The sequence below is a fragment of the Penicillium waksmanii genome, assembly GCF_028829765.1.
Source record: "Penicillium waksmanii strain IBT 27052 chromosome Unknown utg000007l:1.0-4314555.0:1.0-4317578.0, whole genome shotgun sequence".
Taxonomy (NCBI): Eukaryota; Fungi; Ascomycota; class Eurotiomycetes; order Eurotiales; family Aspergillaceae; genus Penicillium; species Penicillium waksmanii.
The window spans coordinates 1751752-1774252 of record NW_026643253.1 but is presented as its reverse complement, the minus strand read 5'-3'; the positions used below and the strand labels follow the sequence as shown (position 1 = coordinate 1774252).

Below are 22501 nucleotides of genomic sequence, written 5' to 3'. Positions count from 1 at the left end.
CTGTCTGCCCTTGATTGGTCATTGGGTCTTTGTTAGGTTCCGTTACTGGCTGATCTCATACATGTTACATTGTTTGTGTCCACAGAAAATATGAGTAGGCCCGATAAGCGCTGGTTCGGATGTTTAGCAGACCGTTCTAGCTGACATATTACGCCAACAATTAGTAAGATTTCCTCTGCTTGGTAAAATTTCTCTGTGGAAAAATTAAATCCTTTGTTTGCTTCTAATTATATATGCTGAATTTCTCACTCGAAGAAAAGTCATCAACCTTACTTTCATTCCAACACTTCTGTTCCAATTGGCCCTTGGTTTCCATCGCAATCAGCACCAATGGAGAACCACAGTGACATGTCCTCGAGCGACGTCGAAAAAACCCACAACGCCGTCGATGTCACAGCCGACGGAAATGTGACCAACGATCCCGAGCTTCCTCCGCGCGACATTCAAGGATGGAAGTGGATTGCTGTTGTGTTGGCGATTCTGAGCTCGACCTTCCTCTTTGCACTGGACAACACTATCACTGCAAACATTCAGGCTGAGATCGTCCGAGACTTTGAATCTGTCAACAAGCTATCATGGATAAGTGTTGGACTAGTCATGAGTGCTTCTGCAACTGTGCTTCTTTGGGGTAAAATTTTCTTCCAATTCAACACAAAATGGACCTACATCATCAGCGTCGCGATCTTCGAGGTCGGATCTGCGGTTTGCGGATCGGCACCTAATATGGATGCCCTCATTGTGGGTCGAGTTCTTTGTGGTATCGGTGGGTCTGGACTATACTGCGGTGTGATCACACTTCTGGCAGCCACCACCACACTACAAGAGCGACCAATGTATGTAGCAAGCACTGGTATGACATGGGGTCTCGGTATGGTCCTCGGCCCAATTGTGGGAGGAGGATTCAGTCAGAGCTCTGTCGGCTGGCGCTGGGCTTTCTACATAAACCTGTTGATTGGAGCGGTCTGTGCACCGGTCTACCTCTTTCTCATCCCGAATATCGATCCCCGAAAGGGAGCTCCTCTCACCACCCGGCTCCGAGAGATCGATTGGCTAGGTAGCATTCTCAACCTAGGTGCTTTCCTATCTGGTATCATGGCTATCTCTTTTGGTGGCTTGACCTGGGCCTGGGGAAGTGGGAAGATCATCGGTTTATTCGTCTGCTCGGGCGTGCTATTCATTTTGCTTGGGTTCCAGCAGGCCTTCACTATTGGTACTACCACTACCCGACGAATCGTGCCAGTAGAATTCTTCAGGTCCCGGACAATGCTCATCCTCTTCGCCTGCACAGCCGCAGCCGGTACAGCTTGTTTCGTCCCCGTCTACTTCGTTCCACTCTTCTTCCAGTTCACCCGAGGCGATGGTGCGCTTGACGCCGGTGTTCGTCTACTGCCTTTCATAATTCCTTGCATTGTCATGATCTGTGTCAACGGCGGAGTTATGTCTGCATACGGTCTATACATGCCGTGGTACACAGTTGGAGGCGCTCTCGTGCTCACCGGCGGCGCCCTGTTTTATACTGTCGGTGTTGACACAAGCACTGCTCATATTTATGGATACAGTGTCCTTACCGGCTTGGGAACTGGAATGTATCTCCAAGCCTCGTTTTCGGTTGCTCAAGCTTCTGTCGCCCTTGATATGGTGGCTAGTGCTTCTGGATTCATCACCTGTGCCCAGGTCGTTGGCACTACTATCGCTTTGGCGATTGCCAACAGCGTGTTTTTGAACGAGTCCCAAAGGAGTATCATTCACCTTCTGCCCAACATATCCCTTCAGGAAGTTGAGACTGTGATTTCTGGTACCTCTACCCTCGTCTCGTCTTTGCCCGCCGCGGAGAAAGTCAAGATTGAATCGGCCATTGTGGACGCGATGGGTGAGACATACATCCTCGTTATTGTTGCTGGTGCCCTGACTCTATTGCTTGGTCTGGCAATGAAGCGTGAACGTCTGTTTTTACAGCCTGGTGCTGCTGCATAGACTACGTTTTTATCCGATGGTGGATGACGCGGGATAGGTTGAAGAAACCTTGGAAAAAGGGTGAATTTTCATAACAAAACTTGGCAATATTTGTGAAATAACGATACACAATTAGAAGATGACGAGGACGAAGTGGATTTCATGAAATTTCTTTACTCATTTATGAAGATATTTTAATATAATAATACAACTCGTGGTAGATAGGCAGGTCATTAATTTGATATTACACCTTTTTCATAGATTCAAGAACTGGAATGATTTATTTCATAGACGGGTGTCAGCAATAAATCACCGAGAGAGCTTGATTTGATGATTAGTAGTAAGGATAGAGACGATTGGCGCCACCAGCTTACCGAGCAACATCAGAAGCCTGCGACTTCGGCGTTTTCTAGGTATCTTAAAATTTAATTATTTTTCTTAGATTCAATTTCTCGGAATTTTGATGTGAGTTCAAGCTGAATGTAGTGAGGCTAAGCGGATGGAAATCCAAGAAAATACTAGTATGAATTTGGGGAGTGGGAATTCTCTCACTACCCTATATATATGTCTATCTAGTACTAGTATGGGCACTCCTTTTATACCGCATCGATGTGATAAAACATGGGAAAGAGCAGAAGCGAAGCCATAGAAAGGGGTGTGGAATGGCAAACAAATGTGGGCCTAAGGCTATAGCCTCGGTAGAATGCATTCCTTAGTCCCCCACAACCCGATTCAATGAAGCCGGCCTTGAATATAGGACCCTCGTTAGGCCTCAATCAGACACCGGTGACCCTTCGGAGTCATGAGGAAAAAGCACTTCATAAGCATATCTTCTCTACTCATCCCCTCCTTTTTGGAAATGCGAGCCTCGGGAAATCGGCGGAAGAACAAAGCAGTAGCGAGACGAAGTTCGATACGGGCAAGATGTATTCCAATGCAGACTGTGAACATTATATCAGCAATCTCACCTTGAGCGATGAGTTGACATCGAAGCAAAACCTACCTCGCGAACCGCCACCAAATGGCATTGACATATCTTTCATTGACTTAGTTGTATTTTGCCAGCGCTCGGGCATGAATCTATCTCACAATCAGCGATTTGAATCATCTGTCTCGTTGCAGGTGCCTTGCCTTTCTGGTTCCGGAAAGATCGCAGGGTCCCGATGGAGGCTATACGACTGTGTAGATACGGTCACACCACTAGGAATAAAATAACCACAGAAGTTTGCACCCTCTGGTGGAACAGCCCGAGGTAGGCCAAAGGGGATAGCAGTGTAGAGGCGCAGAGCTTCACTTATAACATTACCCAGATAAGGCAGATTGCGAAGATCTTTGTCTGTTACTGGTTCAGGTAAATCAGACAACTCTTCAACCAGTTTTGCTTGTATCTGAGGATTCTGGCAGACAGAAAAAATAAGATAAGTCAAAGTGACAGCCGTGGTATCGCTACCGGCAATAATATAGCCCTGCGCCTCGTATAGGATGTCTTCCATGCTGAGACCACTCTTCTCGGTGTCAAAGATCTTTGTGAATAGGGTTGGCTTGGGGTTCTCTGGGTTCTCTTCGAGGTGTGTCTTATATCGCTGAATCGACTGGTACGCGTAGAATCCGATCCGCATTCCAGCTGCCGCTGTCGATTTGAAGAGAGGAAGTGGTAGGTAAGCCCCAAGTTTGACGAGGGTCGGGAAGATTGTTCGGATAGGTTGGATCCCGGCGAGCATCGCTAGATCTCTGGAATATTGAGTCGGCTAAAAAGTCAACACTTCTCTTAATGAAGAATTTGACTAGTGAAGCTCAACTCACTGTGCCTGCCTCGAGCATTTTGAAAGATTCTCCAAAACTCAACTCGCCGATGATGTCGGTCGCCATAAATAACCACCATTTGAAAATATCTGCAGCACCTCGGTCCATCATCTCCTCTGAGATGCGTTCAATGGTATAATTAACTCGATTAGAAATCTGAGGCAGATGATGGGATAGTGCAGAGTCGGCAATTGGCGATGCAAGGAGTCGACGACGAGCGGCATGGAAATGTGAGTCGGCAGTGCTGAACAAGTTGTCAGTTTCCATCGCGGTTAGCCGCTGGTAAAACTCTGTCTTGTAGTATTTGGTGTTTGTCTTGTGGATCTCTTTTACTGCATACGCGTCGCAGATGTCAACTCGAGTCGGGCTGACCCGTACGATAGGGCCTGTCGTTCATCAGTCAGTGATTGACCGACCGGAAAACATATACTCAGTTTTGGATAGTTTCGAATTTCCATTACCATATTTTTCATGCAAAGAATGGACATAGTCAGGAAGTTGACCCTTCAGGGAGTAATAGTTGTGAAGCAAATTGGTCCACTTGGCAGATCTAGGCCCGGGAAGCCTGTTGAGAGGGTTACTTAAAACTTGATAAATAAATCTCTGGATGATAAAATGTTAATCTTGGCGTTTTATGCGCTCCTTGGAGTGTAGAAAACATACAAGGAATATTATTGCCGTCAAAGATAGCAGAAGGACGAAAGCGTTGCCGACAGACAAGTTGGGATTAATTCGGTTCAGCATTTTGAATGATCCGATTTTTTTCCCCTTAGATTTGTAACTGCAGTATTTTGCTCTAGAAAGTTTGTTATTTACTATCATACTAGTATATAAATAGTCAAGATCCTTCAAGTTTGCGTGCGGGGTCTGCATTCAGGCTGTCTGCAGTGCAACCCTGCATGTCAGCAACTCGCAGTCCGACTGTTGCCGACGCGATCCTGCCGCGGAGGTTTTGAAGTGGAACACCGCTCTCGAGGTCCGATTTTTGCCTCATCACTCATAGCGTTTGGATTTCTTGTCTCAAGTGGTTCAAGCTGGTAGTTACGCACTGACCTCGGGATAACTCAATCCCAACTTCGAAGAGCGCTTTGATGAACAGCATTAATCCCTGCAGCCAACAAGCCGAACTACACCACATCTGAATGACCTTTAGAAATCTGTCACATCCTAGGATGTAATAAAACTAAATATAGTGTCACGCTGACAAATTGAATGATTTTCCGTCGTATTAGTGGGAAATGTTTGTGTTCATTTTGGCCTGCCCTCATTCGCTGCCAGAGTGATCACCATACCTTTTAGAAAGCGGCGTGCATTCAATAGGACAAAGTCGTTTTCGGAATTGTGTTGGCCAGCACGTACTTTCATGATTTGGCCTTGGAACGGACGTCAATAAGACTGAATATTGGTGAGTGATGGAACACAAAGTATAGATAGTTTCAAATATTCTTAGTATGCCATCCCGGTTGGTGAAGTGTATTCTGCAGAAGTACTTCTCTGGATTCGAGACTGTTTATCATTTTGCACCAAAGCACAGCATGTGCAGCAGGCAGAGGGCACGCAGTCTCCACAGGCTGAACCTTTGATATAAAAGTCCTTCTTAATTTACTTCGTTGCAGCATAAGTGGTAACCAGTGTATCGCGCAAGTCCCAAGTATCAAAATAAGCAACACTAGGGGTACTGTATTAGTAACACTTCTGGAATTGAGGGGGCTTACGGTTCTTGATGTTACATCAAAATTTTATTTCTGCTCTCCATTGAATCGCGAATATGTTTTGCCAAAAATACAATGGAAAGAGACATGCACAACAGCCTATTGGGGACATTCTGAGCCGATGTTCTCAATGATGATGACTGGCGACTTACAAATTTTTGCTGGATCCCAGTATGCCCAAAGGGAATAGCTCCAGTTATGGCTGACAGAGTTATTGGAGTCGGAAGTTGTCATTCTATCAAAAGGTGGCTGTAGAGTGGCTTGACCATAGTCCTAGGAGGCAGGAGAGTGCCAACCGTCTTTATTATGGGTGGCACCCTTTACTTGCTCAGTTGGCCGACTGTAAAATGAACTATTTAGCATGGCTTACGCCATTATGACTAATATTATTTGAGATCATTCCGTGAAACTTATAAAAACGCTCATACAGTCACTCTCGAAATCGCCTTGACCAACTTACACTGAGAAAGTCTTTCCTGGCCCCACCGCCAACGCCTTAGCGCACATCATTTATTGAGCAGCCCGCATTGAACTGAGGGGCTCCGTAAAATGAGGCGTGTATTTCAGGGGAAGCTGCAAGAGGCAGAGGAGATGTATCAGCGAGCACTGGCTGGCATAGAGAAGGTTCTCGGTCCTGATCATACGTCCACTCTTGATACAGTCAACAACCTTGGGAATCTTTACAGTGCGAACTGTATCAAGAGTAGAAATATGATCAGGACCGAGAGCCTTATCTTTGCCTGCCAGTGCTCGCCGGTATCTTGCAGCTTCCCTTGATCTAAGTAAAAATTCCCAAAGTTGTTGACTGTATCAAGAGTGGACGTATGATCAGGACCGAGAACCTTCTCTATGCCAGCCAGTGCTCGCTGATACATCTCCTCTGCTTCTTTCAGCCTCCCCTGATAAAGATAGAGAGTCCCAGAATTGTTGACTGTACTAAGAGTGGACATATAATCTGGACCGATAGCCTTCTCGTAGCCTACCAGTGCTCGCTGGTACATTATGCAACACAATATGAATCCTACAGCGAAGCTTGACTGCTCTTCGCATATCCATTCTCGTTACGATAATTCGCGCCCTACGTCTATGTCTCAACCGAAAGTGCAATATTTCTTCGCGCTAGACTTTTATCAAGCCCTTCATGTTATGATTCCCCTCCTAGGATCAATTATCCAGACAATGCGCTTCTTGGGGCCAGAAAACTGTGCATTATCAATTGTAGAGGGTCGATCGACGGATGGTATACGCGGTTCTTGCCGACCTAAAGCAAGATCTTGCGGCTCAGGGAATCCGATATTTCCTCTCGTGGAGCTATGTCTCACCAAAAGCTGACGGCGAAAACCGCATCACTGCATTAGCAACTTTATGCAACCCCGCCCTGGAACCTTTTTCCCGAGACAATAAATGGACCATATGGCTGAACAAAATCGAAGATTATATTCATTAATGATGTCGTGCTCTGCCTTGAAGATATCTTAAAGCTGCTGCATCAACACTCCTTACAGACGGCGACGATGATCTGCGCATTCGATTGGAATGGTAGTGGCGGTTCGTTCTATGATATCTGGGTATCTCGCTCTATGTCGGGAAATCTTTTTTTCGAGGTCACACATGATGGTGTATACTGGCTCGGGGACGATATGTTCTTCGATCATCCGGATAGTAAGACACGGTGGGACCAGTTATTTCCGATACAAGTCTATTCATGCTGGGGAGGGATGGTTACACTTGAAGCGGAACCATTTCTTGGCAGGAACATCTTTTTCCGCAGCTCGGAAAAGGACGAATTCTATATGGGTGAGCTGATGACTCTTGCCAAGGATTTCTAGAGAGTCGGGTTAGGAAGAATTTTGGCTGTGCCATCGGTAAATGTTGGATACGAATACGATTGAGCTTGTGATGCGAAAGAGAAGCGAGGCTACGTGCATCAGATTGTTGGCCACACCCAATACAACACGAAGGATGAGCTCGTGAGTTGGCAAAAATCACCTCCATCAATGGTAAAATGCATGCCTGTATTTTCACGACAATGGTGGGTGCCGCCTACGTGACTTGATATTGGAGATATGTCTTGCACGTGTTTCAGATCGATTGCACATCTTTTATTTACTCAAAACCACAATAGCCTCTTTGTTTACTGTATGGATCTAGATACTGTATCATTCGGCGTTGTAAAAATGCCAGCTCCAACGCCATCGAGAAAAACATAGCATGTATCGCGCCTATAGTAGACCACGCATCGACGGTCTGACATGATCCGCTCCGGGACAAGGTTCACCTTCGCAACATGAACACAGTCCAGAGAACCGTGTTAATCAGGATCTTGTCGTCGTTCAGGACGGTAGCAACCACAATATTAGAGGTTGAAGCGCATATACTTCCCACGCACCTCAGCCTTCGCTATCGAGCACAACGCACTATAGCGAGACTATACACTCTACCTCGTGACAACCCCATTTGGGATGCCCTGTCAAGAGCCCGGAATCGTAAGAACAATGTGGGATCATACGCCCGCTTCCCCATTGCGGAAGCCTTAAAGACTATGGATGTCGACAGGCTCAACGCACTGGAAATGATTGACCCTCGCCCGTTGCTCCCGTGGCGGTCGGACGCCTTTACGGAGATCGAGCTCGATCACGACCGGGAAACAGCGAGAGAACGAGCAGAGATTGTGAGGAACATATCTAATATTGCTATCTACTCGGACGCCTCCGGTCGCGAGGGTTATCTGGGGGCTGCCATCGTCGCACTCAATGACGACGATGAGGTGATGGAGTCTCAACAAATCCAGGTGGGACCGATGGATAGTTGGTCGGTTAATGTAGCAGAACTCATTGGCATCTTCTACGCGGTCAAAGTGGTGTTTAAGTTAGCTGAAGTCTGGATTGCTCTTTCAACACATCCGTTTCCCCTGTTCTTCGAACTGACAATCAGGCGCTCATTCCACAACCTGTTCATTCAGTTCGATCAACGTTTTAGTGCTATCAGTTACTTTAAAATCAACGGTAGTTGTAGAAGCATGCTCACAAAAAAATGTGGTGGTGATGAAGAGAAGCCGCATGGGGTTTGCAAACCAGCTGATTATGTAGACGAGACTACATACCGCAATTTCGGAGTACCCAGAGCTTTGAAGAAGGAGGCCTTGACACCTCAGCGATAATTCCGGGGCTTTTTTAGATAATAAACACGATTAGGGGAAGACCAAAACCTGGGATTTATTATAAGAGGTCTCCTCGGTTCCTCGCCGGTAGGGATCTAAGGGATAGAGATCTGGTTTCTGTTCCCTATAGCCTTCTAATTAATTTATGTATTTAGTAGACTTATTCCTAGCCTGACTGTTGTTGAGGGTTCTATAGCTAGAGTAACGCTGCTTTGTTGCTTATAAGCAGTGTAATTCTGTATTACTTCAATCCTATAAGCATACTTAATACGTATGCTATTACCGCTAGCTCTCCAGAGCATAGATTTTGTTCTGCTCTGGTGCCTAATATAACGGAGAAAGTCTTTATTTTTAGTTTCTGATACCGAGGCGGCTGCTTCTTGATCGCAACCCCAAATCCTACTATCTGGATATTCCCTAGATAAAAGCTGCTTTTTATTTTTATATATACCTTTATCTTATTTTATCTTATAGTTTTATCTTATTATATAGTTTTTCTTTTTTCTTTTATATCCTAATCTGGCTAGTTGGGGGTCTGTTCTCTAGAGCCTAAGAGTAAAGTCACAACAGAGATTCTAGTTATTATCGGCTAGCCTTCTTTTCTAATATATATAGTATCTGTTATCACCTACTACAGTAGTATCCTAGTACTAGTACTACTATAGAGACCTACCAGGTACAGAAGCAGATAGTTATAATCACAGAACTCCTAAATAGTCAATATTCTATCAAGTATAATGATCAGTTTATCTATAATAACCATCAGTCAGATCTCAAGCCCAAGGAGGCCGTTTAAATTTAGGAGCACACGTGCCATAGGGACCCCCTTGTCTTCGATACAGAATCAGCTTCTACAAGCAAAGCTTTGAATGGGCATTCTACATAGGATAAATCATTTCCATTGTCCAAACTGTCTGTTTTCATAGCACTAACTCTACCAATGTACTCCATTTTTAAAACCAGCTGGCACAATATTATCAGAATTACCCATCACTTTCTAACTCTCTCCGTCGAGTCAATACACAAATCAAAGGCTGGTTATGTGTATATGCAAAGGGCTTCGAGTGCCGTCAATTAATAACTCCCCTTGTGGCCATCTGGTATGGGTCTGAATCCGCATCAACCCATGCCCCTTCTCTACATTTGTCACCTGAGCGATGTGCAATCTCCCAAGTTTGGATCTTCTTCAAGACTTTATAGATATCACTATATACTAGTACCATGCCTGATTTAATCCTGTTCCGCCATTCTTCCACCTCTATTCAGGTTCAGTACTAAAATTATATTGATACGAATTTGCGTCAACTAGACCTTAGGTTGAACTAGTACAAGAGGTCTACTGGCACGTGATATCAAGTTCCTTTGAAAACTCCCAGAATATTCTAGGGTAGAAATGAGCATATTAGGAAGGAGGCCCAGGAAACAACGATCCCTCCTCAAAGTCAGCCTCGTCCGGCTCATGGCCACCTGCAAACACGCCCATTTGCATACCCTCATCCTGTTAGAACTTCTCTTTCTTCCCACACTTTGCAAACTACCTAATCTTCACCACCAACTCTTCTCGCTTTTCTTACTTGTGAGTCCACCCAGTCCAACCAATTCCAATTTACACCAATGAATCCCAGGAAGTCTTCATCCCCGTGAGTAACACTTGTACGTGATGCGCGTTCCCACCAACTACCTGCGAGCTTCCGTTGTTGTATCAAACGGCTGGATTATTCTGTCGCGTTCTCTGCAGGCTGGATTGCCTTTCATTCCATCCATTGATTTCACAAAAAGGCTGCATTGGTCATGGTGCTAGCCCGTCTACTTGTGCTTGAATGCTAAAACAATCTCCAGCACAATGTCAGGCCCGCTCCCATTGGAGATGCAGAGTATCGACGAGTCTGAGCTGTGTCCATTTTGCTCCAAGTGCGTGGCTCAGACTCCCAGATCGGTTAAGTCTCTCACTCCCATCATGCCACGATCACAGCCATGCGACCTTTCTGGCGATCAAACCATTCCGAAGCTAATAAACATGACAGCCATTTCTCTCCAGGCCATATAGTAGCTTCTTTCCAGTCTAATCTCGCTCTCCGAGCTAGACTGGAGGAGGTCAACAAGGAGGATCAAGAGAAGCTCTGCCAGCTGAAGGTGAAAACAAAAAGCAAAAAGAAACTCTCCCTCGGGGAATCGAACCCCGGTCTCCCGCGCTTATCGGTGTTAATGACAAGCGGAAATCATGACCACTAGACCAAGGAAGATGAGATAGTCGAGTTACTGCTCGACCACTTGGGGGTGGTTGATGTTTGCTGGGCGGAATTTGGCATTATGAACACATTTCATAAAGGGTTGAGAGGAACATTCCCAGATCTCGATATATCTCTTCTGTAGACACCCCACGCTTCATGAATAGCATATTAGTGATTTGTCATATTTCGGAGCATATTTTGAGCATACTTGGTGAATTTTGAAGATACCAGTGCACTCGGTGGGATTTTTCTAATTTGTGTTTGATTATATATTTCTTGGTGCATAAACCTATTGGCAACACCCTTCACAACTCAGTTTATTTACCGACAACGTATTTTCGAAAAATCAGAAAAAGAAGATTTAGCACACATCTGCTAAAATGTCCCCTTATCGAATACCTTCCCGTGTAAAAATATACCCATTTGCATGCTAGACACTGTTTTCAAGTTGCTAACCACCCCCCCAAGTCGGGGCATTCAGTTACTGCCCCGCTCCCGAGGTTTTAAAAGTGGGGCGCCATTTTACTATCGCCCCGACCTTTCTCCTAGCTTTAAGGGTGCTCGGTCCGTCTAGGCAAATCATTCCTAATAAATTTCCAAATACAGATAATTTAGAATGCACACAGAGCTCTCGGACGGAGACAATGGGCAAAATCGCCCAAGTTTAACCGAGATGGCAGCCAATTCTTCCACCAACCGGGACCTTTTTAATTGCAGAGGCTCTGGTAGCTATTAGTAGCGGGGCCAGGGTAAATTGCCTTAGTGACCGGATTCACTGTTACCCGATTTTCCAGGACTGTCTTCATCAAACTAGAAGAATTTATTTTATTATCAAATAATATGCAATCAGGCTGACAGAAGGTGAAGTGTTGCTCATGCATGCTTATCCAACGCCGAACTCCAATCAAGTCTTGCCAAAATTCCGTAAAACAAAAGCTCAAAATGCCCCATATGCTCATGAACAAGGTGACGAATAGAAAAAATATCATAGCTCCAGAAGTTAAAAAGAACGCCGGCTATTGTCGACAAAATCAAGGATCTTTGAGGCAATCTCGAGCGGTGATGCCCCTGTCGAGTCGAGTGTGAGCCCCGGACAATCGTCGAAGCGAAAAAGGTCGTATTTCTCGCGAATCTCTCGGACCAATTCGACATTCGTTAACTTCTTCGTCCCACTATCAATTCGCTCGATAGTGTTGACACGCTTGAGATTCGTTTTGACGTCGCAGACCAGGTAGACCGGCAGAAACGGCCTGCCTGATTCTAGAGCAGCTATTTTATACTCGGTTGCCACATCTCGACCAAGATTATTATTCGCTTGAAAGTCTGAGCAAGAAGTTAGTCTAGTAGGCTCATAGGAAACTGATGTATATAATCTCGTAGCATAGGAGCACGCGCGATTGGAACTCACCCGTGAACACGACTAGCTTAGAGAGCGTGTCTTCATTGAATACTTGCTGTTTGAATATGGCTTGGCGATAAATATGTCGCTCTTTTAGATAATCGGGATGTAGTCGCGGAAACTTGACCTCGACGGGGTCGATGAGCTTATGAGAATCTAGGATTATGGCTCCGTCTGGCACAAGCTGTCTTATCACTTCGCAGACCGTGAATTTGCCCGAGCCTGGATACCCATTAACCCATATCATTGGGGCTGCAGGCATTTGAATAGCTGTTGTGTAAGGCAGACTCGAAAGTCGAGCGAATTTTGAGGTTCCTGGTGGAGCATTCAGTGCGTCATGAATCGAAACAGGGTGGCTTACCAAGGGATGGATTGATGACTCAGGCGGAATGGGGTCGCGAAACTTTAAAGTGGTCCCCCCCCCCCATTTACCATTTACCCCATTGCGGAGTACTGAGAACCGTACGAACGAAGTAAGCCTTAATGTGCGATCCCCCGCAGATCGCACAGACCCTGCATTGAAATCCCGATGAAAGAGATTAAAGGGTCAAATTTTCTGATTCAAACTAACAGGATATCCGTATCGAGACCGATTTCCCTCCAATCTATTGCTATAAGACCCTTGTCCATATTTGTTTCCAACTGCAGAAGGTCCCTTCGTATCCACACATTTTCGACAATTTGTTTGATTTTCCGTCTGTTCCCAAGCCCGAAATTGCTGGATTGTTCAAGCCATTCTGTGGCCAAGCCAATGTCGTATTCCGTATAAGCCTCCACTGCAGCGATAAACGCTGGCCATAGAGAGAAATTTCCCTTGCTTTCAGAATAAAAGGCATGAGTATTGACGAATACCAATTCCACATATTTAGCAACTCGGCGTGGGCGCACATCCAAGAGTGATCGGTAGAGATAGATATATGTGGCATATAGGAATGCGCTCAGCTGGTACCGCGCCAGGTTCTGAGTCAGGGAACTATTTTCTGGAATTTCCGCGATATTATTTCCTTCCAGCTGCATGCGAATATCTTTCAGACAGCTTAACACACGAGAGATAGTTAGATCAATGTCGAAAGGGTCATCGGAAGTCATGCCCGACCGCATTTTGTGCTTGGCGTCTGTTATAGATGATATGCACTCAAGTAAAGACTTTTGCGCCCCAATGGTGAATCCAAATTCCGGGGTTGACAAAATCGACGAGGTATATGCGAGATCTCTGGAGTTACAGGGATGTACAGTGTCGACATTTCGATATGATGATGCATGCTGCAAGCCAAGTTCACGCGAACAACTCTCAGCACCTCCCAAAGCGGTGCCACTGATGATTCTCACAATGAGTAAACTCTGAATCGAGAAACGTGTAAATGGAGATTCATCCCAGGACTCAAAACTATGCGGGCCAAGGAGGAGCGCCCATGCCCCCCGAAGATGATGCTTCCATTTCTCCGATTGGCCGCTGTATACCTTTAGACCAATTTTAGCAAATGCCCCATATTGGCCGGCATTATTGCCCGAGAAATTCCTCGAAAAGACTTACCTCAGCCATCATCAACGTCATAATTGCAGCAAGCGTACTTGCAGAGTCCCTATTGACAGACCCAATGCTTTCGTTCACGTATTGGATTGACATGTTATAGTGTTTCGTAGCCGAGCGTAATCGCATCGATGTAGCATTGTCAGGGCCTAAATTGGCCATGTTGAAAGCAGAATGGGCAATAATGGCATGGTACAAAGCCTTTTCCCCGGGGAGTAAATAGCGAATGGAGACTGATGGATAAAACACCTTCCAGGGATTAGAGGGCCCATGGGGGTTTTCAAAAGGCACCATGATGGACGCAACATGGTCCACATAGTGGTGGAAGAGAAGTCGGTCTTCGTTCGTAGCATGATTTATGTTCCTACCCCCATTGGACAAGATGCTTTCGACTCTTACGGGGAATACAGAGAAAGGATTTTGGCTGGCACCCGTAAGAAATCGTTCTCCGATGCCCTCAGCAAGATCGCACTCAGAGATCAGAAGATCGACCGCGTCAGAAGCAAGAGGGGGATGACCTTCCCAAGTGCGCTCTGTTTTCTCGTTAGTGAATTCAGAATCGCGCAGAGGAGGTAATGAATAGACCTCAAATAACTAACCGCAGTGCAGAAGTCGGCGCCCATTGGATCGGTACGATTTCTTTTCGTCCAACCACACGAGACGAGAGCTCGAGCCATCACAAGCCAAGCCCAGTCTTTTGCAGGCTGAGCAGGGGAGATTCGTCTCGTGAGATTTTGCACATTTTACCTTACGCGATCGGCATTGCCAGCATCCGGTGAATTCTCTGCACCGTTTCTTGCCTGGTAATCGAGTCTTGTCATTCATGCTGCTCCGCCGATCACTTTTTTCCAAATGTGCTGAAGGGGGCATGTCATGGCGAGAAGTTGGAGGGGATTCCAGCCCGCCTAAGCCTATTCCGGTGCCCGGCGGCGACTATCGTGATTGGGGGCCATAACTGATTGGCCGTATTCGATTAAGAATCGAGACTTAGTGCTTACTGGCTAGGTTCAACTAATCCCATTTTCAATGTTTCAATACCATTTTACTGAGAGTGAGATGTTCTATTTGTACCCGTCACAGACCCCGATCACAGACCCCGATCACATAACTGGCGCCTGTCGCTACATCAAGGCTAGTCAGAATTACGTGTCAGGATTTTTTGTTAGACGGTGCCGATTGAAATCCAAATACAATGCCTACTCATATATACGGGAAAGATTATTATTTCAGTGAAAATGGCGGCGATTTATCTTGAATCGATGTAAGTTTACAAACTATCAACCAATATAAAGCTTATCTCGGTATGAGTTGCTTTACCTCCTCGGTGTGCGGAGTCGTAGTGGAGCTAGCTAATCCTTTCTCCGCGCCCCGACGGCAGCTGTCGATTATAGGTATGGGTCATGGATGAAGGGAGAAAAAAAAATTCAAGAATCATATAAATACATTGTGGCGAAGATCGGGTAGCCGATATCGCGACATTATCTTTTTCAAGTTTCATTTTGCGCCTGGGGAAATGGCTCTATCAAACGAGGCCGATCGGGTCACAGCGATTCTAGCTAGCCCTGGCGTGGACGATCTAGAACGAGGAAGCGAGACTATCCAGCGAAAGAGTTCATTGGATCCTACGGAATGGAGCGAGGTAGGCGAGCAGCTGCATTTCTTTTTTGAAAATAATTGAATCGAAAAGAAGCATTTCACTAAAATCTCAACAGAGAAAGAAAATGTTCGTGGTCTTCGTTGGCCTTCTTACATTATTTAACAGCGTTTTTGATTCAACGATACCAAGTGGTGGCATTCGTTCCATATGTGCTTTCTTCAACGTCGACAGTGAAACACAACAAGTTCTACCGACGTCAGTATACCTGATCGGGTACGTTATGGGACCTCTAGTTTTCGGACCCATGAGCGAGGTCTACGGCCGACGAGTGGTGATGGTGGCAACTTTCATCCCATTTACGATATTCACACTGGCCTGCGCGTTTTCGCCGAACTGGGCCGGATTTTTGGTTTTTCGAACTATTGTCGGCATCTGTGCATCTTGTCCCATCGCAGTCACTGGGGGTTTGTTTTCTGATGTCTACCAAACCCCGCTCGCAAGAGGGAGAATGATGGCACTTTCAATGGCAGTGACGACTGCAGGTCCTCAATTTGCCCCGATGATCTCGGGATTTCTTGCACAGGTTGGCTGGAGGTGGATTTTCTGGGTCTCGCTGATTATTGCGGCCGTTACCCTCGGACCGGTCTTATATCTGCCAGAGACATTCGCGCCAATTCTCAAGCAAGCCTATCTCCCGAAAAAGCGAGATGAGGGCATATTAGTCAAGGCTTTTACGAGACCCGTGCATATGATATTTTGCGAACCAATCATTTCTTTGACGTGCTTGTACTTATCATACGCAAGTGCGATTTTCTGTGAGTGAGCTCTGCCAACGATGATCTAAACATTTCCGGGGATGCAACATGATTTTTTCTAACTCGAGAAAGTCATGTATTTTGAGGCATATCCCTTGATATTCCAGGGAATATACGGAATGAGCGACGGAATAGCCGGTCTTGCATTTCTCCCCATTGCCGTCGGAGCCGCAATCGGGATGATAATATTTCTATGGTACGACTCATTTCTTTACCGCGCAAAGTCTCAAAATGCAGAATGGGCTTTTATTGAGGAATACCAACGGCTACCACTTGCATGTCTTGGAGGACCCTTGTACGTGCTAGCTTTGTTCTGGCTTGGCTGGACTGCCTCTGCCGAGATCCATTGGATAGTACCGATGCTAGCCGGGATACCGTTTGGCATGGGTTTCTTCCTGATATTCGTGGCTTTGATTAATTATTTGATCGACGCCTATCATAAATACGCTGCAAGCGCCATGGCAGCTGCTAGCACATGTCGCTCTATATTTGGAGCCGTCTTGCCTCTAGCTGCTAGTCCCATGTTCCATCGCCTTGGAGTTAATTGGGGGACCAGTTTACTGGGCTTTTTGAGTCTAATTATGACTTTCATTCCCTTTGTGTTCATTCGCTATGGTGAGAGAATTCGGAGAAGGAGCAACTTTCGACAAGAGCTTGAAAAGGAATGAATGTTTGTGCAAGCCATGGTCCGAAGCTTTCATTTTGTCTATATAATCGTGAGATATAATCATTGGATTACTCAACGCAACTAGACTTGATAAAAAGAGCAATCGCCACAAGTTCGCGCTTCCCACCTGGGACTGTGTGTCCACCTGGGTGCCGCAGGACTGCCGGCGTTATTGTATTCTCAGGGTCCTCACAACATTGAATAAGCTTCAGCGATGTGTCTTCATCCACTATAGTATCCATACTTCCGAGGACGTGCAAAATGGAGGTTTCGATTGGAGGGTCGTAGAAAGCTCGATACGTTGAGTGGGAAGCGGCGTAGCCAGAGATGCAGACAACAAACTTCAACGGAGGATAATGGGGCGCAGAAAACGTGATAGGAGGAGGGATGCCCCCTTTCAATTGCAGGCGATCAAAGGAATCTTTCCTATTATCTTCAAGGAGCGAGGCGATCATGATCGCCAAAGCTGCCCCTTGACTGAAGCCAATGATGCCATCAAATGGCCCCGAACTCGTCAGAATGGAGGAAATGCAGTCTAAAGTTGTATCAAAGCCGGGATAAATGCCGTCTATTGACTCGGTATTGAACCATGTCCATGAACCATGCCGACTGCGCAGATCGGAGTTATTGCCCGCAGACTCCAAAGGGAAAGGAGCGGTGGGATAAATGAAATCGACATTTTGCGACGGAGAAAGACCAAGGGCTTGTCGAGTAAGTTTTTCAAGGCGTTGAATTTTGGCTCGAAAGAGCTCGCCGGATTGTCGGGAGCCTGAACATTTGTGTTATTTTGCTTGATTTTATTCTTGTGCGTTTTCGTGTCTCACCATGGAGCATTAGAATTTTCATTGTGAATCATTACGCGTAGTCACGCAGGTGGGTTTAGTGACAGAGACAGACAGTGTGATATTCAGTAGAGGGGCATCATAAATAGGCAAATCTGCTGCCAAGAGCCGTCTATACTCAAAAGAGTGGACGAGGCAAGCATTGGCGAAACCCGTATCACGGACCAAGCGCTAGACTAGGATCGTTTAGCTTCCAGCTCAGGTTGACAATAACCGGTGGGTCGCTCAACATCAACCTTACCCGATTAAATAGTCACCCCCCAGGCTATGCTCAACTGACATAGGGGAAATAGGCTTAGCGCAAGTTGATATTGAGCGACCACTGGTTGATGTTCAGGTGAGCTGCAAACTGGACAGTTATTTGGTCGCGTCCTCCAAATCCGCAGCATAGAGCGCAGCTCCAACGGTGTTGGTAAATGAAAAGGCAATAGAGGCGAAGGGAATCATCTCCAAGGCAAAAGCTGAGATTCCAAGTCTGCACGCTAGTAGTCAGTAATGGCCAATCGAATAAGTTGGGAGTTGGGGGGGGGGGGGTATCCATACCCAGTATAAGCACCCCGATTCCGCTTAACCCATTCATCGGACTGAGATCCGTTCCACCCCTTCAGCTGGAAGTACCGCGCATGTAGTGATGGGCCGATCCTTTTCCCTTGAAGGGCGATATACAGCAATGTTCCAACCACGGGGATAAGATTCAGGGGTAGGAGAATCAACGATCGTACTATGGCCTGGGGCTTCAACTTGGATAAAGGCTTGGTGAAGACCTTCCCCAATCTCGCAATGGCATTCCCACTCGAGCGAGGCTTGATTTGACGTCCTTCGGCAACAAGAGGTTCCTGGCCGCGGGCAATAAGAGTTCCATCAAAGGTATCCATGAGGGCATCTTCGACAAGAAACGATCGCGAAAGTAAATTCGTGATCGTAGAACTTTCGCTCAGAACCAGAAGAGCGGCGGAAACAGCGGCCAAGGGACCACTGGTGAAGGCCATGATCGTCATTTGAGGCAAATAGGTGAAGACGAACATGAACGTCGTTATTCCCATTCCTGAGACTGATGGTCCTGCCCGCACGGGACATGAAGGGACCCCAGAGATCTTTGTGGGTGATAAAGTAAAAGACGCCCTATGGTTCCATACGTTTGGATCAGCGAATTCTGCGTTGATTGTCTGCTGCTGAGGTATGGAATGAATTACCTTGAATGGGTAGAGATAGGCGCCGGCTTTCGCTACCTCCTCAGAGGCTTTCCGGGCGCTACCGGCCTCGGCGAGCACGGCATCCTTGAGTTTTTCTGACATCGGGGGAAAGTGCGATTCGATGTTGTTCGCGATTTCTGCGATAGGTGAATGGGTGAGATGGCGTGGGAACTGTGAACTGTGAGTTGGAGGAAGAGAAAAGTTGGCAGTGCAATTGGCTGATGATGTCATGCATGCACGCATGGGCCGTGCACAGCTCAATTGGTGACTTAAGTCGAGTTTTTGAACTCAGCGAACATCATAGACACTGTGGATGTAGCCGATCATCAGTTCATCCGATAAAGATGCTCCTGCGGTACAGGCGAAAGGGCGAGGAAGAGTGCAAGAGGAGCGTGGGCCAAATCATGATGGACGTTGTTGGTATCTTTCCTGATCGGGTTTAGAGCGGGTGTATGAATCTGCGAATGGTGTGTCCATAACAAATACAGCTACTATAACCTTATCTTAAGTGCAAGTTTCAACCCTACCTTAAGGTACCCTTGGTTCGAGAAGACAAAATTGGAGGTTGATACGCCCTGCGAGAATAGGTGATTACGACCAATGTCGCGCACACAGTTTCTGGACAGAATGGGGATGCGGGAAGAAGAAGACTTCTTTTCGCGGGCAAAGGAAACGGAGCATCAAGCACACTACTTACATTGCGGGAACACACGATCCGCTTCATGACCGAGCAGACTCACCCGCTTCAAGCTACATTCTAGACAGAGAGAGAAGGGGGATGTTGAATTACAAGAAGAAAGGATGGAAGAGGCTAGTTGTATTCAGAGTAAACAAGCCAAATAGTAACTACGAGAATGTGAAAATCATGAAGAAGATTTGACTACTCTCATAGATGTTTTGTAGAGAGCCCACCATCAGGCGTGCCCAGCAATCCAGTGGGGTGTCTCCTTTCATTTGATGGATCCACTAGGTCGTACCACAAGTACTTGCGGACCGTAAGGGATGTTCAACCCATGGGGAACGCGAAACCTCGGATCATCGCAACGGTTTAATCATCGAGTAGAAGATAAAGTCCGATCCCTCTGAAGCCCTCGCCGACGCCAACACAAAATTGCCCACAGCCAACAGTCAGATACACGTTTCGGCCAACCCTCATTGTCCGTTGCTTACATGCAGACCGAGGCTTGAGAAGACCTGCACTCAATGTGTCGCAGAGTTGGTCCTCCGGGAGATCGTCCTCCTGTGGCCCTCCCTAAGACTCGCGTCCGTGGAGTGTTGCTGAAAACGTGGATGGCAAGAAATGGGGAAGGGGAACGGAAAAAGAAGGGGGGAGCGAGGGAAGGAAAGAAAGCTCTTCAAGGCCCACGGGTCATGTTCTCTTTGCTGCCCGTGAGTTCAAGACATGGAAGGTCATCGACCTCACTTCAAGAAAGAGGGTTTGATCTTGTCCCTGTTCATTCGTCGGCCCTCCAACTGAAGAGCCAAAGATACGGCGATCATCGAGACGATGATCAAGTGTGTCCATGGGAATCCAGCCGCGACTCCGAGCCCGGCCGGAGTTGTCGATCTTCAAAATGAAACCGGTCAGCAGGCTTGTTCTTTTCAAAAGTGGGATGGGTGGGAGGTCGAATGAGATGATGCAAAGAAAAAGATAGACGAGGAGAGGGATACTTACTGTCGCCCAATCCTCCCCGGTCCTACCACCCAACCATGTTCCACCACGCTCCACCACGCTCTACCACGCTCCACCACCTTGGTTCCTCTGGCTGAGGTTAATCAGCATGTAGCTTTTTTCCGAGGCGGGATGCATGGGAATGTGAAAAGGGAAGGAGGGAAGAGGGGGGGATACTTACTGTCGCCCAAGTCCTCCAGACCAGCGTCCCCCAACCACGCTCCACCACACTCCACCACGCTGGTCCCTCCAAGTCAAAAGCTAGATGAAATAAACGGGATGATGGAAAGTGAAGGATGGAAGGGGGAGATACTTACTGTCGCCCAAGTCCTCCAAGCCAGCGTTCTCTCAACCACGCTACGCACCACAACCCCCCCACGCTGGCCGACCCTCAAGCCCAAAGGGAAAAAAAAGGATGAAAGCGAAGATAAGAATTAAGAGAGGGAAGTGTGTCGTGATAGTCACGGCAGAAGAGAGGGAAGGGGGGGGGACCAGTGGTCCAGAAGGTCGAAGTGAGAGAAGGGAAGAGTGTAGAGGGAAAGTTGGAAGAGGAGAGAAATGGAAGGAGGGCAGGTACTTATACCCTCTCAGAAATGCAGATGCTTGAGTGAATGGGTTTGCAAACAAGCGAGAGGGCACCAGGGAAGAAAACATGGCAACTTCCGCGTGCAAACTTCCGGATGCTCCCACCTTACCAATTGGGATAGGCCTCAATTAGGGAGTCTTCAACTCTTGTTGTCGTTTGTATTGCCCATTAATAACGGCATTTGACCATTCAGACCTTTTATTTCACACACTTATTGCTCCTGAATGCTAATGATGTCGATAGAAACAATGAAACTTGCCCACCATGCTTCCCAAACCTGCAACGGATTCCATACTGTTTTTTAACATCGGACTCCAGACAAAATGTCTTCTCGAGAAGTCCAGCGGGTGGAATAATGCATCATGATAAATATTTTTCGGTTCAGAATTGAGATCACCAGGCTCTCTATTCCAAAAGCGAACAAGAATTGCTTTCTGTCTTTCAATTGCCCAAATCGATGACTCGTCGTCTACCGCTCCTCCACCAACTTTCATCCAACATAGCCCTTTTCCATTCAAAACAAAATATTCCTCTCCCTTCTTCATGGCTTTTCAGGCCCGAGGACCGCCTAACCTCCCCCAGATCCATTCAATTTATCACACGAAAGGCAAACTGCTTCCGTGGGTTGGATTCACATCGAATTAAGGCTTAGATTGTCCGGACAACAGGCTCGGCAATTTCCCTCTAGCCCTATCCGCGTCTCGAACCCTCTTCGAAACCGCGGGACCCCATTATAAATCGTGTCAGCTTCTTGGATAGTTGCGATTAATCTGAAAATATCCGAGCGACGGTCATTCCAGCATCCGGATCCTTTAGAGTCTTCAGTTACCGCTCGTGTCCCTTGAACATGTCGCTTGTCCTCGGCGCAAGGTTTTGATCCGAGGTGTCAACGGGATTCAACTCGGAGGACTGAACTTCTTCGCCAGTCTTGGGAGTGGAACCTTTGTAAGTTTCCCTTTCAACCATTTCAGATTCCTCAGTTGCTGACCATCGCTAGTCAATATTGACTGCCGTCTCCCGCTGGGACGAATGTACACCTCGTTTTGCGGTCCCCGATCGCCGCCTTGCGACATCGGACCGCATTGACGGAGACATCAAGGCGATGAGACTAAATGGTCACGACCAGGGGCGTTGATAGCAGATGGGAACAGGGAATGCCTTCGGTGGATGGTGTTACTCGAGAGCTCCGAACAACATCTTTATCGTCGTTGGATATTTCCGACGCGAGTGATACACACCCAAAGGCTGAACAGTTACGGGGTACAGCAACGTTCATGTGTCAAATGAGACAGTCAATGCGGGGTATAATTACTCGTTTATAGTGGAATTTGGGAAGAATT

At 46.8% G+C, this 22501-nt stretch overlaps 10 protein-coding genes across 10 annotated transcripts; 4 read left to right on the top strand and 6 right to left on the bottom strand.

Annotated features, from left to right (window-relative positions):
- Window positions 1–330: 330 nt before the first annotated feature.
- N7481_007482 (putative MFS drug efflux transporter) lies at window positions 331–1974 on the top strand (the record flags this gene model as incomplete). Its single annotated transcript, XM_057266701.1, has 1 exon — window positions 331–1974. The coding sequence occupies one exon, from the start codon at window positions 331–333 to the stop codon at window positions 1972–1974; it is 1644 nt and encodes a 547-aa protein (XP_057120902.1).
- A 744-nt stretch (window positions 1975–2718) lies between these two features.
- On the bottom strand, window positions 2719–4500 carry N7481_007481 (cytochrome P450; the record flags this gene model as incomplete). The annotated part of the gene is made up of 6 exons (XM_057266700.1): window positions 2719–2894; window positions 2957–3033; window positions 3130–3701; window positions 3757–4142; window positions 4218–4359; window positions 4420–4500. The coding sequence occupies 6 exons, from the start codon at window positions 4498–4500 to the stop codon at window positions 2719–2721; spliced, it is 1434 nt and encodes a 477-aa protein (XP_057120901.1).
- A 1648-nt stretch (window positions 4501–6148) lies between these two features.
- On the bottom strand, window positions 6149–6469 carry N7481_007480 (tetratricopeptide repeat protein; the record flags this gene model as incomplete). The annotated part of the gene is made up of 1 exon (XM_057266699.1): window positions 6149–6469. The coding sequence occupies one exon, from the start codon at window positions 6467–6469 to the stop codon at window positions 6149–6151; it is 321 nt and encodes a 106-aa protein (XP_057120900.1).
- Window positions 6470–7755: 1286 nt separating this feature from the next.
- N7481_007479 (reverse transcriptase) lies at window positions 7756–8628 on the top strand (the record flags this gene model as incomplete). The annotated part of the gene is made up of 1 exon (XM_057266698.1): window positions 7756–8628. The coding sequence occupies one exon, from the start codon at window positions 7756–7758 to the stop codon at window positions 8626–8628; it is 873 nt and encodes a 290-aa protein (XP_057120899.1).
- Window positions 8629–10471: 1843 nt separating this feature from the next.
- Window positions 10472–10860, top strand: N7481_007478 (uncharacterized protein; the record flags this gene model as incomplete). The annotated part of the gene is made up of 2 exons (XM_057266697.1): window positions 10472–10539; window positions 10713–10860. 2 exons carry the CDS (start codon window positions 10472–10474, stop codon window positions 10858–10860), a joined length of 216 nt encoding a protein of 71 aa, XP_057120898.1.
- Window positions 10861–11859: 999 nt separating this feature from the next.
- On the bottom strand, window positions 11860–12520 carry N7481_007477 (uncharacterized protein; the record flags this gene model as incomplete). Its single annotated transcript, XM_057266696.1, has 2 exons — window positions 11860–12182; window positions 12268–12520. The coding sequence occupies 2 exons, from the start codon at window positions 12518–12520 to the stop codon at window positions 11860–11862; spliced, it is 576 nt and encodes a 191-aa protein (XP_057120897.1).
- Window positions 12521–12819: 299 nt separating this feature from the next.
- On the bottom strand, window positions 12820–14412 carry N7481_007476 (fungal specific transcription factor domain-containing protein; the record flags this gene model as incomplete). Its single annotated transcript, XM_057266695.1, has 3 exons — window positions 12820–13719; window positions 13793–14322; window positions 14385–14412. The coding sequence occupies 3 exons, from the start codon at window positions 14410–14412 to the stop codon at window positions 12820–12822; spliced, it is 1458 nt and encodes a 485-aa protein (XP_057120896.1).
- Window positions 14413–15302: 890 nt separating this feature from the next.
- On the top strand, window positions 15303–16869 carry N7481_007475 (MFS transporter; the record flags this gene model as incomplete). Its single annotated transcript, XM_057266694.1, has 3 exons — window positions 15303–15428; window positions 15502–16201; window positions 16274–16869. 3 exons carry the CDS (start codon window positions 15303–15305, stop codon window positions 16867–16869), a joined length of 1422 nt encoding a protein of 473 aa, XP_057120895.1.
- A 67-nt stretch (window positions 16870–16936) lies between these two features.
- Window positions 16937–17714, bottom strand: N7481_007474 (alpha/beta hydrolase; the record flags this gene model as incomplete). The annotated part of the gene is made up of 2 exons (XM_057266693.1): window positions 16937–17637; window positions 17693–17714. The coding sequence occupies 2 exons, from the start codon at window positions 17712–17714 to the stop codon at window positions 16937–16939; spliced, it is 723 nt and encodes a 240-aa protein (XP_057120894.1).
- Window positions 17715–18067: 353 nt separating this feature from the next.
- On the bottom strand, window positions 18068–19005 carry N7481_007473 (uncharacterized protein; the record flags this gene model as incomplete). Its single annotated transcript, XM_057266692.1, has 2 exons — window positions 18068–18185; window positions 18254–19005. 2 exons carry the CDS (start codon window positions 19003–19005, stop codon window positions 18068–18070), a joined length of 870 nt encoding a protein of 289 aa, XP_057120893.1.
- Window positions 19006–22501: the final 3496 nt, after the last annotated feature.